Here is a 17,476-nt window from a genome sequence, read left to right as displayed (position 1 = left end):
GTGTTGCTTTTTCAAGTCATTTAGTTTAAAAAATTAAGAACAATATGGACTGTGTTTTTAAAGGGACTTTGAAGACAGATGCATTGATTCACAATTTGACTGAGGATGACTTGCTGGGTGTTTCATACAAAGCCATCATTAACTAATATACAACATAAAACCATCAGCGGAAGAATTAGGTGCAACTGCAAATAGTAAGTGGCTGCCATTACTCTGTGTGGACACACAAAGTGTCAAGTATCTGGTGTAATGGATTCGTTATAAAGTAAAGCACTATGAAACAATTTTTATGAGTAATGTGAGGAACACACAGGGGAGTTCACTGTAGTCAGCTGACCTGGTGTGGCATGCAGCCAAAAAACATTAGTCGACATTGGTGGCAATAACTAATTGTCTATTTTAAAAATAATTTTCAACATGCCTCACAGTTTCACTTAGTTCAGTGATCAGAGGTTATCTTCTAATTGTAAGTACACAGGAAATGGAAGGACTCTTGTGATGATAATGGCTAGTTATGGAGCATTGTTGGGAAAAACTTTCCCTTATTGTGAAGTTATACATAAATGAAAAAAGTTTAATTTGTTTGACACATCCAAGTTAGGAACATAAACGTTTGTTCCTATGCAAAAAGAAAATCCTATTCAAGAAAAGTGAAGAGATATCAACATTCATGAGTATTAATGAATGTCAAATCGTTTATTTCAAGATGAGTCCACGCGTATAACACACGTATGAAATGTCGTGGCTGACTACAGCCACAACTGAGGAGTCCAGATGGCAAATACCACCCACTGATATCCAGCAACAATTCTGAAGTGAACACTAACATTTGTGCAAGGGATCTTTTCAGAGGCCAGTTAGCAGTTGGTTTTTTTTCCAGGGGGAGGACCTTTACCTGAAGTAAACAAAACAAATGTTGGTGTCAGCTTAAAATTTAAGGACTTGTCATTATCAACCATAAGTAAGAAGGACAAGAATAACCAAATGTTCCTTTCCTATTTTGATGCCAAGATTAAGTTAAGAACTGTTTTCCAACAGGAGAGGTCCCCACAGGCGGGGCTGACTGTGGCCATTCACCCTCGTGAGTCTTCATTTGCGACTAGTTGGGAGGGGGAATCAGAATTTCTTACAATAGCCTTAAACTCAACAACAATATGCAGAACAATGTTATGGCGTTGTGGTTAAGGTAGTTTCAGTCGCATAGTAGGATGTGGGTTCAAAACTCATCAGATACTTAAAAATTTTTTTTTTTCCATATCCTTATTGAAATGGTTTTGATCATTATTTTTATTCAGTTAATTCGTTCAAATGTAATTTTTTAGATTTCTAATGCTTTGTCATATCATTTTAATCATCATTAACTATTTCATTTATTATTAGTTTGTCTTCCAATCATTCCTCTTCATTTGGAATCTGAGCATGTGACTTGATTTTTTTGTGTTTGTTAACTCTGACGTAACTTCTTCCATTTTATCATTTTATACTTTTTCTCCATGTTATTGCATTCATTATTTTTATCCTCAGGTTGCTTGCATGATATTTTGTCCACAGTGCAACAAGAATTTACACTGTCAATGTCTGTGTGATGATTACCATAAAAAAAGACACATATTTTAACAAAAAACACATTTTACACCATCATACAGCCAATAAAATATATTATTTTGGCTTTTGTTTTTTAATCAGTATATCAGAATTTTCAAACACTTAACTATAATGATGGATTAATTAATATAATTTAAATCACATGCATAAACATGCCAAGCCTCCTTTTTCCAAGACAAAAGCAAAGATCAGAAGAAATAATATTATGAATAAAATTATCTGACAAAGAATTACAAATTACAAAATACATTTAAGCCAATTAACTTAGTAAATTAACGATTGATGTCATTTCAATAAAGATTTGAAAATAAAACTTTAAAACACTTTGTGTGATTCATACCCACAGCCTTCTGTACATTAGGAACATATGTTAACCACCACACCACAATGCCATTCTGTCTAGTATTACAGTCTAGAATGTCACATGAAATTAGGAATTAGTTTTTTTATCAATTACTCATGAACAATGGCCTACCAAAGTGAATGGCTACAGGGTGTGATATCTGGGACCCTAACCTACTTTTCTGTATAGATGATTTCAGAAAGTCAATCCCATCCCTGGGGAACTCTCCTTGTCAATATGAGAAAGATTGTGTAGCGTAATGGCATAAAAATTTGAGCCCTGCCATCAAAAGCTATGATAGGGTTTGATTTACACCAAAACTAAGGGGCAATGTAATGTTTTAAACTACATTTATGTAAGGGTGAGTGCGATAAACACACTATGGTGCACCACGGAGATTAATTAGGGGAACAATGCTTTTGTAACAAGGCCAGTGCACTGCAGACACTCATATTAGAACATGTCATAAATGAATAAATTAGTACGCTTTGAGAATTCTTAGAATACTTAATAACACACCGCACATTGAATTGTGGTGCGGTGTAAAATAACTATTTTTCTTAATAAAAAATATTAAAACAAAAAAGGTGAATTCAAATAGACAGTGCTGCAGTTAAGACTCAATGCTTTTCAATTTAATCATATATGTCCTGTGTATTAAGGACGCAATTTGTAATATGTCTTCTAGTGAGTATGTAGTAAGAAAGAGTAACCCCCCCTATTCAGTCATTCGACGAAACCCAACAAGACCCTCAAACTATCTGCATTCAACATCTCCTCAAAAGTCAGCAAAGTCATGAATGATCGAGTAAAAACTGAGTTAACAAAGATGGTGAGAAGGAACTCCCCTTGTCCTTGTCAACAAATCAAACCCAAAATTTATTTGGAGCAGAACAACAATCACCATAGGCAAGGTTTACATTTGAAATAAGCTCCTTCTATATGTTACTTTGGTGTCTTAAACACAGAAACAAATCACTCGCACAAGGAAAAATATTTGATTGGACACTGAGACACCTTTCCTCTTCGATGTGCTACAACTTATTATACTTTAGCCATGACAAGATCTTGTAGAAATAATCTTGGTATTAAATGAAATTATAGTAAGTGGCTCACACAGTTGTTTTTTTCCAGCAGTTGTATAGATAGATAATGGTGAAGAAATCATTTAAGTTTCTGTTGATCATTCTGCTGTGTACTTTTACAACACTTTCGTCTTTCCCTCTCCTTCCCTCTTTCCTGATGAAGCAACTGTTTGTTGCGAAAGCTTGAATTTTGTGTGTATGTTTGGGTTTGTTTGGTAAGTCTCAAAATCTTTGTTTTTTTTTATATATCGGGGTGGTTAGTAGACCCGCAACCGAGCGCCTCCCCATGTGGCGGATAGGGGAATGCCTCCTAGATATAGGTGGTACCGAGGAAATGAAATACTCGGGGCGGACCAAAACTACTAGTAGCGTCTGTTCCCACAGTGGGCGGCTACAAAAGGCGTCTGCTCCACATGTCAGTGGCGGCCTCAACCAACCTCCTGATCTGGAAAGTCAGGTTGTACTCGGCAGCATGCCATACATCCAACTACTAAACATCATGATGGTACAACGAGAAAAATCTCATTACCCCGGGCCCCAGTCAATAGACTGGGATTGTCGTGAGCATCGGATTCCGGGGGCTCACGGACATCATGAGAAGAATCGGAGCTTCTCAAACTCCCTCAAGACCAAACGCAAACACTACATCGGCACACTCAACGTGAACACACTGATGAAGACAGGAAAGATGAAACAACTGACAGACACTCTCGAAAAATTTCAAATCAAAATATGTGCACTGCAAGAAACACGATTCACAGACGAAGACCATTTCAACACGGAGAATTTCAGAATATACAAAGAAAAACCATCGAGACAACTGAAAAACCTAAGGCTTTTTGGCACAGGATTTGCAGTACACAGGTCCATCACTGACAGCATAATCGACTTTTCGTCACCAAACGAAAGAATCAGCACCATCACAGTGAAATCAGCCAATAAATCCTACACAATAATCAACGCACATGCACCAACTAATGACTACAACAGGAAAAACCCGGACGAAATTGATGACTTCTGGACGACAATGGAAGAAACTATCAGAAAAATTCCTGCACATAGAGTCAAAATAATACTGGGAGACTTCAACGCCAAACTCTGAAAAGAAAAGATATACAGACATATCACAGGAAAACATACTCCACACAAGGACACCAACAAAAACGGAAAACATCTGATAGACTTTTGCAAAAGCCACGACCTCGCCATTATGTCAACAAAATTCAAGAAACCAACACGAAAACTTACCACATGGAAATTCCCCAGCGGAAAGCAAGAACTACAAATCGACCACGTAATAGTGCAGAAAGACTCACAAAAAGAAATTTTGAACATAGACACCCGTAAAGGCTACTTCGACTCAGACCACCACCTACTACAGATCAGGATTCGTCTTTTGCCCAAGAAAAAGCTCCAGAAGAACAAAATTGTTAGACCAGATCCAGAATACGTTACTTTAAACCAGACACAAATATTACACAAAATTAAAATGGAGAAAACGACAGACTGGACACAACTTTCACGAAGAATCCGAGAGGCCATGAAACTAGCACAAGCACCACGAACACGGAAACACCATTGGTGGAACCACACATGTGACCAAGCTATTGACCAACGAATCAGTGCATGGAAAAAATTTAGTTGCCATAAATCCCAAGAGAATTGGATGAACTTCTTGAAAACACAGAAGCAATCAAGCAAAATCATTCGCAGTGAAAAACGACAGTATGACAAACGGCGACTGATAGAGATCGAATCGGACTTCATGAAGAACAATACAAGAAACTTCTACAGAACGTTCAGAGAAAATATGACTGGATATCAACCACCCAACTTGTGCTTCAGAAGACCGGATGGAACCCTAGAAACCAATACCAAAAACGATTGTGACATTCTGGCAAAGTACTTTGAAAAACTGCTCAACACGGACCCCCCCATGGAAGAAATGATGACAGAAACGAGCACATACAATCCAGATAGTGAACCTCCAACTCTAGAAGCAGTTAAAGAAATAATAAAGTCACTCAAGAATCGTAGAGCACCAGGAGAAGATGGCATCATCGCGGAAATCTGGAAGTTACAAGACCCAGAACTCACCAAAGACATCCACAGGATCTTGGAAGACATCTGGAAGACCATAAAAATTCCTGACGACTGGAAAACTGCCCTGATACACCCACTACACAAAAAAGGTGACAAGACTAACCCGAACAACTACAGAGGAATATCCCTACTACCGGTCACATACAAGATCCTCTCTAAAGCTTTACTGAACAGACTAGAATGCCAAACCGACCACTTGATTGGGGAATACCAAGCAGGCTTCCGTAAAGTGCGGTACAAATTTGGAACCTGAAAATGATTTTACAACACAAACAGAACCTGATCATTACCTTTGTTGACTTCAAAAAGGCGTACGACTCTATCGACCGGAAAACTCTCTTCAAAATTCTAGCAGAATACAAAGTAGACAACAAAACACGGGCTATCATAGAGCAAACTTTAACCAACACGACCTCCAAAGTAAAGTTCTGTGGGGAACTATCAGAGCCCTTCGAAATTCGCACAGGTGTCCGACAAGGCGATGGCCTCTCACCTCTCCTTTTCAGTCTGGTGTTAGATAAGGTCATAAAAGAATGGGAAACATCACAACAGGGGATAACCTTAGGGAACCTACAGATTAAATGCCTGGCTTTTGCAGACGATTTTGCGATTGTCACGAAAGGTATAAAGGAAACCAAAGACGCTATTGAAAAACTGCACGAAATCGCTTCCAAAACTGGACTACAGATCTCTTACGAAAAGACACAGTTTATGAGCACAAAGAAACTCTCATCTCTGAACACAAAGTATGGCACGATTTACAAAACAGCAAACTTCAAATACCTCGGTGAAACACTACAAATGAGTGGACATAACACAGACTCAAATGAAGAAAGAAAGACTAAACTGGACAAGGCATACAAAGTAGTGTGGAATCATTACAACAAGAAGTCTATCTCACAAAAAGCCAAATTACGCCATTACGACACGGTGGTGCTCCCCGAGGCACTATATGCAGCAGAGACCACACTAATCTGAGGGCATACACGTATCAGACAATTAGAAAAAGTAGAACGGAAAATACTTAGGAAAATATTTGGCGCAACTAACAACAATAGAATATGGATCAAGAAACCTACAGAGGAACTGTACAAACCTACGGAGACAATCACAGAAAAGATTAGAAAACGCAGACTACAATTCTATGGACACCTATACAGAATGCCATCACACAGGCTGACCAAACAGATCTTTGACTGGGTAACCACTAGAAACAACAAATGGGTGGCAGAGTTAGAAAACGACCTGAACCAGCTCAACATAACAGCAGACACAATAAACGACAGAATAAAGTTCAGAAACATCATTAAGAAAAGTAAACTACATGAGATACAATGCGACAAACGAACAGGCATAAAATGGACCGAAGAACGAAACGAAGATCACAGCCAGAAGATGAAAGAAATATGGGCAACCAAAAAGGCAATCAAGATGAAGCCGAAGACATGAAGCCGACAAGAAGCATGGACAGAGGACCGCAAACAGAAACACAGCGAGCGAATGAGGGAAGTTTGGGCAGCAAGGAAGGCAGCAAAAGGAACTGGCCATGTAGTTTAGTCCAAATGCGCTCTTTAAGGGCAAAACACCAATTATATATATATATATATATATATATATATATATATATATATATATATAAAGGAGAGGGAAAGATGAAAGGATGTGGGTTTTAAGGGAGAGGGTAAGGAGTCATTCCAATCCCGGGAGCGGAAAGACTTACCTTAGGGGGAAAAAAGAGACAGGTATACACTCGCACACACACACATATCCATCTGCATATACACAGACACAAGCAGACATTTGTAAAGGCAAAGAGTTTGGGCAGAGATGTCAGTCGAGGTGGAAGTAAAGAGGCAAAGATGTTGTTGAAAGACAGGTGAGGTATGAGTGGCGGCAACTTGAAATTAGCGGAGGTTGAGGCCTTGCGGATAACGAGAAGAGAGGATATACTGAAGAGCAAGTTCCCATCTCCGGAGTTCTGACAGGTTAGTGTTAGTGGGAAGTATCCCGATAACCCGGACGGTGTAACACTGTGCCAAGATGTGCTGGCCGTGCACTAAGGCATGTTTAGCCACAGGGTGATCCTCATTACCAACAAACACTGTCTGCCTGTGTCCATTCATGCGAATGGACAGTTTGTTGCTGGTCATTCCCGCATAGTACGCTTCACAGTGTAGGCAGGTCAGTTGGTAAATCATGTGGGTGCTTTCACACGTGGCTCTGCCTTTGATCGTGTACACCTTCCGGGTTACAGGACTGGAGTAGGTGGTGGTGGGAGGGTGCATGGGACAGGTTTTACACCGGGGGCGGTTACAAGGGTAGGAGCCAGAGGGTAGGGAAGGTGGTTTGGGGATTTCATAGGGACCAACTAAGAGGTTACGAAGGTTAGGTGGACGGCCCTGAAATGAGATCCATCCTTCATGAAATCCTCCCCACTCCACCAAGTGTCTTTCCGCCATCCACCTAACCTTCGTAACCTCTGCCTTAACTGACATCTCTACCGAAACTGTCTGCCTTTAGAAATGTCTGCTTGTGTCTGTGTATGTGTGGTTGGATATGGGTGTGTGTGCGAGTGTATACCTGTCCTTTTTTCCCCCTACGGTAAGTCTTTCCGCTCCCGGGATTGGAATGACTCCTTATCCTCTCCCTTAAAACCCACATCCTTTCGTCTTTCCCTCTCCTTCCCTCTTTCCTGACGAAGCAACCATTGGTTGCGAAAGCTCGAATTTTGTGTGTATGTTTTGTGTTTGTTTGTGTGTCTATCGTCCTGCCAGCGCTTTTGTTTGGTAAGTCTCATCATCTTTATTTTTAGATATATTTTTCCCACGTGGAATGTTTCCCTCTATTATATTCATATTATTAATTTGAACCCAACAATTACGTTTGTTATTGTCACTGTTGCATATCGAAATCTTTTCTGTCGTCTTATTTTCTCCTTCTGTTTTTGCCAGTAGTTTCACTTTGCGTTCACCTTCTCCTTTTTACCGTAATCTACTATACAATTTTATCCCGCCGATATATACTCAATAATACATAATGTGTAATAATACGTAACCCACTTCCAAACCATAACCAAAAATATTTTTTTCAGCTTTCAACATTACTGCTGCTATAAAATCCACCGTTTCTAGTTCAAAAACAGTTCCTTTCACCTATTAAACAACCATTTCGGCTGGTTCTAATAACTTTTGCTTTATTTCCATTTCCGTTTTTCTCACATCACCGATCATTTTTAGCCGCTTCCCACAGGTTTTAACATCATTATTTCTTCGTCAGACAATTGTTAGCCTCATTTTCATAATCTGCCACCACAAAACCATTCCTTTGAATACATTTACACGTAGTTTTTTCGAAATTTTCCCAAATTTCTCCACCCTTTAACGTGTTTTGGCGGCAACACAACCACCTAACCTCTATGCACATCGTTGTCTACATACACAAGTTCACCACAGGATCAACATAGCCCACCTCTAACCAACACTTTTTCGCCTTTTTTCACACCAGATCTCCAGTTGCTTTCTAGTTCACCTTTATCTCTCCCCATATATTTTTATTTTCTTTTTCATTTCAGCCTCATGTTACACTTTCCACCTTCTAATACTATGTCACCCTCACAACACCTCCACAACGACCCCATTAAGTTTTATTTACATTCCCTCTGCAAACATGCCTTCGCCCTAGCCAGGTTATGCTCCCATATTTTATTTTCTCAGGCTTGTCTGACATTTGGCATTACCCCCCAAAGGCCTCACACTTAAGTTCCCATCTCTGGCTGCAACCCTTCTTTCCATCAGTCCCTATACCAGTTCCAAACTGAACAATCCATTGCCCTCACCCACCTAATCCTTCACCTACACATCAACTCAGCCAATGAACACACAAGTCAACTCCTATCCTTAATAAAAGTCCTCAATCTTTCCTCTCCCACATCCACACCGGCTGTTCAGAGCATCCTCCTACAGGCCAACCACAAACTATACAATCTCCTGGTTTCCCTGGTTTGAAGGCCAGACATACCAACAATTAAAGGGAACAGCCATGGGTACCAGGATGGCCCCCTCATACGCCAACCTATTCATGGGTCGCTTAGAGGAAGCCTTCTTGGTTACCCAGGCCTGCCAACCCAAAGTTTGGTACAGATTTATTGATGACATCTTCATGATCTGGACTCACAGTGAAGAAGAACTCCAGAATTTCCTCTCCAACCTCAACTCTTTTGGTTCCATCAGATTCACCTGGTCCTAATCCAAATCCCATGCCACTTTCCTTGACGTTGACCTCCACCTGTCCAATGGCCAGCTTCACACGTCTGTCCACATCAAACCCACCAACAAGCAACAGTACCTGCATTATGACAGCTGCCACCCATTCCACATCAAACGGTCCCTTCCCTACAGCCTAGGTCTTCGTGGCAAACGAATCTGCTCCAGTCCGGAATCCCTGAACCATTACACCAACAATCTGAAAACAGCTTTCGCATCCCGCAACTACCCTCCCAACCTGGTACAGAAGCAAATAACCAGAGCCACTTCCTCATCTCCTCAAACCCAGGACCTCCCACAGAAGAACCCCAAAAGTGCCCCACTTGTGACAGGATACTTTCCGAGACTTGATCAGACTCTGAATGTGGCTCCCCAGCAGGGATACGACTTCCTCAAATCCTGCCCTGAAATGAGATCCATCCTTCATGAAATCCTCCCACTTCACCAAGAGTGTCTTTCTGCCGTCCACCTAACCTTCGTAACCTCTTAGTTCATCCCTATGAAATCCCCAAACCACCTTCCCTACCCTCTGGCTCCTACCCTTGTAACCGCCCCCGGTGTAAAACCTGTCCCTGCACCCTCCCACCACCACCTACTCCAGTCCTGTAACCCGAAAGGTGTACACAATCAAAGGCAGAGCCACGTGTGAAAGCACCCAAACGATTTACCAACTGACCTGCCTGCACTGTGAAGCCTTCTATGTGGGAATGACCAGCAACAAACCGTCCATTCGCATGAATGGACACAGGCAGACAGTGTTTGTTGGTAATGAGGATCACCCTGTGGCTAAACATGCCTTGGTGCACGGCCAGCACATCTTGGCACAGTGTTACACCGTCCGGGTTATCTGGATACTTCCCACTAACACCAACCTGTCAGAACTCCGGAGATGGGAACTTGCCCTTCAGCATATCCTCTCTTCTCGTTATCCGCCAGGCCTCAATCTCACCTAATTTCTAATTTCAATTTGCCGCCGCTCATACCTCACCTGTCTTTCAACAACATCTTTGCCTCTGTACTTCCGCCTCGACTGACATATCTGCCCAAACTCTTTGCCTTTACAAATGTCTGCTTGTGTCTGTGTATATTCGGATGGATGTGTGTGTGTGTGCACGAGTGTATACCTGTCCTTTTTCCCCCCTAAGGTAAGTCTTTCCGCTCCCGGGACTGGAATGACTCTTTACCCTCTCCCTTAAAATCCACATTCCTTTCGTCTTTCCCTCTCCTTCCCTCTTTCCTGACGAAGCAACCGTTGTGCGAAAGCTTGAATTTTGTGTGTATGTTTGTGAGTCTATCGATGTGCCAGCGCTTTTGTTTGGTAAGTCACATCATCTTGTTGTTGAATGACAGGTGAGGTATGAGTGGCGGCAACTTGAAATTAGCGGAGATTGAGGCCTGGTGGGTAACGGGAAGAGAGGATATATTGAAGAGCAAGTTCCCATCTCCGGAGTTCGGATAGGTTGGTGTTGGTGGGAAGTATCCAGATAACCCGGACGGTGTAACACTGTGCCAAGATGTGCTGGCTGTGCACCAAGGCATGTTTAGCCACAGGGTGATCCTCATTACCAACAAACACTGTCTGCCTGTGCCCATTCATGCGAATGGACAGTTTGTTGCTGGTCATTCCCACACAGAATGCATCACAGTGTAGGCAGGTCAGTTGGTAAATCACGTGGGTGCTTTCACACGTGGCTCTGCCTTTGATCGTGTACACCTTTCCGGGTTACAGGACTGGAGTAGGTGGTGGTGGGAGTGTGCATGGGACAGGTTTTACACCGGGGGCGGTTACAAGGATAGGAGCCAGAGGGTAGGGAAGGTGGTTTGGGGATTTCATAGGGATGAACTAACAGGTTACGAAGGTTAGGTGGACGGCGGAAAGACACTCTTGGTGGAGTGGGGAGGATTTCATGAAGGATGGATCTCATTTCAGGGCAGGATTTGAGGAAGTCGTATCCCTGCTGGAGAGTAACATTCAGAGTCTGGTCCAGTCCTGGAAAGTATCCTGTCACAAGTGGGGCACTTCTGTGGTTCTTCTGTGGGAGGTTCTGGGTTTGAGGGGATGAGGAAGTGGCTCTGGTTATTTGCTTCTGTACCAGGTCGGGAGGGCAGTTACGGGATGCGAAAGCTGTTGTCAGGTTGTTGGTGTAATGGTTCAGGGATTCCGGACTGGAGCAGATTCGTTTGCCACGAAGACCTAGGCTGTAGGGAAGGGACCGTTTGATGTGGAATGGGTGGCAGCTGTCATAATGCAGGTACTGTTGCTTGTTGGTGGGTTTGATGTGGACGGACGTGTGAAGCTGGCCATTGGACAGATGGAGGTCAACATCAAGAAAAGTGGCGTGGGATTTGGAGTAGCACCAGGTGAATCTGATGGAACCAAAGGAGTTGAGGTTGGAGAGGAAATTCTGGAGTTCTTCTTCACTGTGAGTCCAGATCATGAAAATGTCATCAATAAATCTGTACCAAACTTTGGGTTGGCAGGTCTGGGTAACCAAGAACGCTTCCTCTAGGCGACCCATGAATAGGTTGGCGTACGAGGGGGCCATCCTGGTACCCATGGCTGTTCCCTTAAATTATTGGTATGTCTGGCCTTCAAAAGTGAAGAAGTTGTGGGTCAGGATGAAGCTGGCTAAGGTAATGAGGAAAGAGGTTTTAGGTAGGGTGGCAGGTGATCGGCGTGAAAGGAAATGCTCCATTGCAGCGAGGCCCTGGACGTGCGGAATATTTGTGTATAAGGAAGTGGCATCGATGGTTACAAGGATGGTTTCCGGGGGTAACAGATTGGGTAAGGATTCCAGGCGTTCGAGAAAGTGGTTGGTGTCTTTGATGAAGAATGGGAGACTGCATGTAATGGGTTGAACGTGTTGATCTATGTAGGCAGAGATACGTTCTGTGGGGGCTTGGTAACCAGCTCCAATGGGGCGGCTGGGATGATTAGGTTTGTGAATTTTAGGAAGAAGGTAGAAGGTATGGGTGCGGGGTGTCGGTGGGGTCAGGAGGTTGATGGAGTCAGGTGAAAGGTTTTGCAGGGGGCCTAAGGTTCTGAGGATTCCTTGAAGCTCCGCCTGGACATTGGGAATGGGATTACCTTGGCAAACTTTGTATGTGGTGTTGTCTGAAAGCTGACGCAGTCCCTCAGCCACATACTCCCAACGATCAAGTACCACGGTCGTCGAACCCTTGTCCGCCGGAAGAATGACGATGGATCGGTCAGCCTTCAGATCACGGATAGCCTGGGCTTCAGCAGTGGTGATGTTGGGAGTAGGATTAAGGTTTTTTAAGAAGGATTGAGATGCAAGGCTGGAAGTCAGAAATTCCTGGAAGGTTTGGAGAGGGTGATTTTGAGGAAGAGGAGGTGGGTCCCGCTGCGACGGAGGACAGAACTGTTCCAGGCAGGGTTCAATTTGGATAGTGTCCTGGACAGTTGGATCATTGGGAGTAGGATTAGGATCATTTTTCTTCGTGGCAAAGTGATATTTCCAGCAGAGAGTACGAGAGTAGGACAGTAAATCTTTGATGAGGGCTGTTTGGTTGAATCTGGGAGTGGGGCTGAAGGTGAGCCCTCTGGATAGGACAGAGGTTTCAGATTGGGAGAGAGGTTTGGAGAAAAGGTTAACTACTGAATTAGGGTATTGTGTTTCCAGATTGTGTTGATTGGAATTTTGAAGTTTTGGAGGGAGTGGAGCTGGAAGTGGGAGATTGAGTAGATGGGAGAGACTGGGTTTGTGTGCAACGAGAGGAGGTTGAGGTTTGCTGGAAAGGTTGTGAAGGGTGAGTGAGTTGCCTTTCTGGAGGTGGAAAACCAGGAGATTGGATAGTTTTTTGAGGTGGAGGGTGGCATGCTGTTCTAATTTGCAGTTGGCCTGTAGGCATCCTCCTATGTGGGAATGACCAGCAACAAACTGTCCAGACAGCGTTTGTTGGTAATGAGGATCACCCTGTGGCTAAACATGCCTTGGAGCACGGCCAGCACATCTTGGCACAGTGTTACACCGTTACACCGTCCGGGTTATCTGGATACTTCCCACCAACACCAACCTATCCGAACTCCGGAGATGGGAACTTGCTCTTCAATATATCCTCTCTTCCCGTTACCCACCAGGCCTCAATCTCCGCTAATTTCAAGTTGCCGCCACTCATACCTCACCTGTCATTCAACAACATCTTTGCCTCTGCACTTCTGCCTCGACTGACATCTCTGCCCAAACTCTTTGTCTTTAAATATGTCTGCTTGTGTCTGTATATGTGTGGATGGATATGAGTGTGTGTGTGCAAGTGTATACCTGTCCTTTTTTCCCCCCTAAGGTAAGTCTTTCCGCTCCCGGGATTGGAATGACTCCTTACCCTCTCCCTTAAAACCCACATCCTTTCGTCTTTCCCTCTCCTTCCCTCTTTCCTGATGAGGCAACAGTTTGTTGCAAAAGCTTGAATTTTGTGTGTATGTTTGTGTGTCTTTCGACCTGCCAGCACTTTCGTTCGGTAAGTCACATCATCTTTGTTTTTTGATAAATTTTTCCCACGTGGAATGTTTCCCTCTATTTTTTATATATATATATATATATATATATATATATATATAATGGAAGGAAACATTCCACGTGGGAAAAATTATATATAAAAACAAAGATGAGGTGACTTACCGAACAAAAGCGCTGGCAGGTCGATAGACACACAAACAAACACAAACATACACACGAAATTCAAGCTTTCGCAACAAACTGTTGCCTCATCAGGAAAGAGGGAAGGAGAGGGGAAGACGAAAGGAAGTGGGTTTTAGGGTTCCTTTCGTCTTCCCCTCTCCTTCCCTCTTTCCTGATGAGGCAACAGTTTGTTGTGAAAGCTTGAATTTTGTGTGTATGTTTGTGTGTCTATCGACCTGCCAGCGCTTTTGTTCGGTAAGTCACCTCATCTTTATATATATATATATATATATATATATATATATATATATATATATATATAAAGAAAACTTAAGAAAAATGACTGAATGGGTAATTACCTAAGTTGTGGCAATAACCACACAACTCACTACTATGAAGAGCACTATTGCAAATATCACCTGTAAAGTTTCAGCCACAAAAATCATCTCTAATTTCATAAAATACACAGCAAGTATTAGGCTAAATTAGAAAGTAAAAGTAGAACGAAACAAATCAACTGTTTCACTTTGTAGTAACTTACAGATCTTTGATGAGTGTCCTGGCCGAAGTAGTGTGAAGGAATGGTCGTGACAGCACCTATATGTGCATCAGCTTGTTGTGGTCTGGAGGTTGGATATAAAGGGACAGGTGAAACGGTTTGAGGTGGTGATATGTATAAAGGAGTGGAGAGGCTAACAGAAGAAGGGGCAGTAGGAAAATTGTTAGCTGGAGGAGGAGCTTGCTGTTGATGGATAAAACTTCCTTCACTTGAATGGCCAACCTGACAGCTCACAGGAGGGCCAATTGCTGTAGATATCATCTGCAAGACAAATCAGCAAACAGGTCTTTGTAAATAACGATCTTTAGGAGACATTTTTGTAATTTAATGACTACAAAGAACAAAATGGAGGGACAAAGACAAACTGAGAGAAGATAGGTAGAACACTGTGGACACAGGATGGGGAAGGGATATAATGGTGTGGATTGATTGACTGATTGATTCACTGATCCATCCATCCATCCATCAATCCAACCCAACCTAACCATTATGGTCTGCGTATCCTACCACCGAGGAAAACCTTAAAGAATGTGATATCCAAATTATATTTACAGTATTACTTAGACTAAGTTTCCTCCAGTGAACTTTATCAGCTGCCAGTTTTTCAGATTCAGCTTCCTGTTAATTCAGGTTCAAAATGGTTCAAATGGCTCTGAGCACTATGCGACTTAACTGCTGAGGTCATCAGTCGCCTAGAACTTAGAACTAATTAAACCTAACTAACCTAAGGACATCACACACATCCATGCCCGAGGCAGGATTCGAACCTGCGACCGTAGCAGTCACGCGGTTCCAGACTGAAGCGCCTTTAACCGCATGGCCACACCGGCCGGCTGTTAATTCAGGTCCATGGATTGAAGATCTTTCACAAAAGTTTACACAAAGCCTTCCTCCACTTCTGTATCCATTTGTTGGTATCCACAATAGTGCTGATTTTTTGATTCTCCTATGTTTCATGATTTGAGTATGCACCACAAGCTTCAAACTTCTTTCAGCAACAATTTTATGCAGGCTGTGCAGAATATTACTACTCGGCATTTCATGACGCAGCTGATGTCCAAAACTCATTTCAGTCATCACTGGCGAAAAACACTGAGCATGTGTGCGGGTATTTTTCTTTTCTTTTTTTTTTTTTTTTTTTTTTGGGACATTTCCAGCTCTCATACGCAAATATGGTCATCAGTAGAAGCTTTGTGGACATACTTATGGAATCTCACTGCCATTTGGATCATATTCTTTGGGAGACTGCACAAGCTTCCCCAATTCTGCTGTCAGTGTCTGCATCTACGTCCCCATTGTTAAAGATAAGGCTGCCAAGATAAGGAAATTAGTCAACATCTTGTACCTTCAGTTGCACTACAGTGGAGTGGATATATTTTGACTTTTTATGCACGTTGTTTTTGCTTTAGAACTACTTATTTTTAAGTGTCCAGAACTGAGCATTTCTGCTAGCTCTTAAACATCTACAACAGGTTTCAAATGCACAAGGTCTTAATGTAACAGTTGTCTTGCGTGCTGGCAGTACCATAGCTCCTGACAGAGCTTCCAAATTGAATAGTTCACAGCAGATATTAAAATGATGTGGCTCCCCCAACATTCCAGTTATTCTAAGCGTGATCATTACCCATTTTATGATATCAAGAATTTATATAATACCAATAAATTTATACAATCCACAGCACCGTGTTTGTTTCATTATGCCAATGGCCAAAGACAGTAACCTGCCACTTACTCTATGTAAAGCCTGAGTCCCATCACCCTGTTATTTCTTATGACAACATTCCCAACTGACTCTTATTATTGAACTTCGCATGTACAGTAGTTTCTGGAACAGTGATTTAAGTGAAATCCAAATCAGTCAGTAATTATTAAATATTACACTATTACATCATATATTCTGAAACCACACAATTACATTTATATTTGACTAAAATTTAGTCCATGTACAAGAGTCTGAAATAAATAAAAAAAAACTATTTAAAATGTTTGGTACTATGTATCTCAATCTCAATAAATTTCAGTAAATCTCTATTCCCGACAATGTCTCAACTCTAAATTGGGACACTGTCTACATAACTTGCTTTATGACTATTGCCAGTATTATTAACCACTACGAAAAGTAATTCTTGCTTAACTGTTTCTTGTACTTCTAATTAATGTATGGAGTACCAGAAACAGCTGAACTGCCGCTACGTTCTATGTTAATTTTAAGTAACAGTAGTAATAGACGAAAGCAAGTACTTATACAGCCACTAAAATATTTATTAAATAAGTGGTAATTTTGATTCAAACAAATGTAACAGCTTTTCCTGATGCTTGCATGAATCAAGAGACAAAGAGAATGTGTCACAGTAGAATTGTTTGCTTTATTGCCAAGAACAGCTGCCTTTCATGTACAGTAAATTAATGAATGCTGAAGTAAATATACTGTAAAAATATGGTTGGTTACTTTCAGATATGAGAAGAAAGTGAAGAGTATGGAGAACAGACACTAACAGTTTCTCCAACCCAAATTAGAAAGCATTTAGTTGCCAATCACAGAAGCAAAATTTTATCAGCAACTTGTTTTTATTAAACTGTCAATACATATATTGTCTGCCAGATTTATGAAGATATTTGTCATGATTTTTATTTAGCCAGTAAATGATTGTCACAGAATACATCACACACTTTGGTTAAATTTAGAAACAATTGGGTATATATGCAAGGAATAGAAACACTCTCCATGCATTGTCTACACTGGATCAGGATAGGAAGAAAATGATCCTTGCATGTTATTTATACTCTTCCTCAATGTATGGTTGCTCAAAAAGTACAAATGCAGATGTGAATCTATGTAACATTTGTGTCAGATGATTCTAAGCTTTGAAGCGCTATAA

The 17,476-nt window shown here is 41.7% G+C and overlaps 1 protein-coding gene across 2 annotated transcripts in view; it reads right to left on the bottom strand.

Annotated features, from left to right (window-relative positions):
* The window catches only part of LOC124593683 (Golgi-specific brefeldin A-resistance guanine nucleotide exchange factor 1), a 304,033-nt gene that overhangs the window by 44,067 nt on the left and 242,490 nt on the right, over positions 1–17,476 (bottom strand). For both annotated transcript variants that reach the window (XM_047131983.1, XM_047131984.1), the window contains exon 32: positions 14,580–14,858. In XM_047131983.1, coding sequence (XP_046987939.1) covers positions 14,580–14,858 — 279 coding nt within the window. The remainder of the gene's footprint in view (positions 1–14,579; positions 14,859–17,476) is intronic.

Source organism: Schistocerca americana, chromosome 2, assembly GCF_021461395.2.
Source record: "Schistocerca americana isolate TAMUIC-IGC-003095 chromosome 2, iqSchAmer2.1, whole genome shotgun sequence".
Classification (NCBI taxonomy): Eukaryota; Metazoa; Arthropoda; class Insecta; order Orthoptera; family Acrididae; genus Schistocerca; species Schistocerca americana.
Note: the sequence above shows the minus strand (reverse complement) of the source record. Positions and strands in the feature narration are given on the sequence as shown.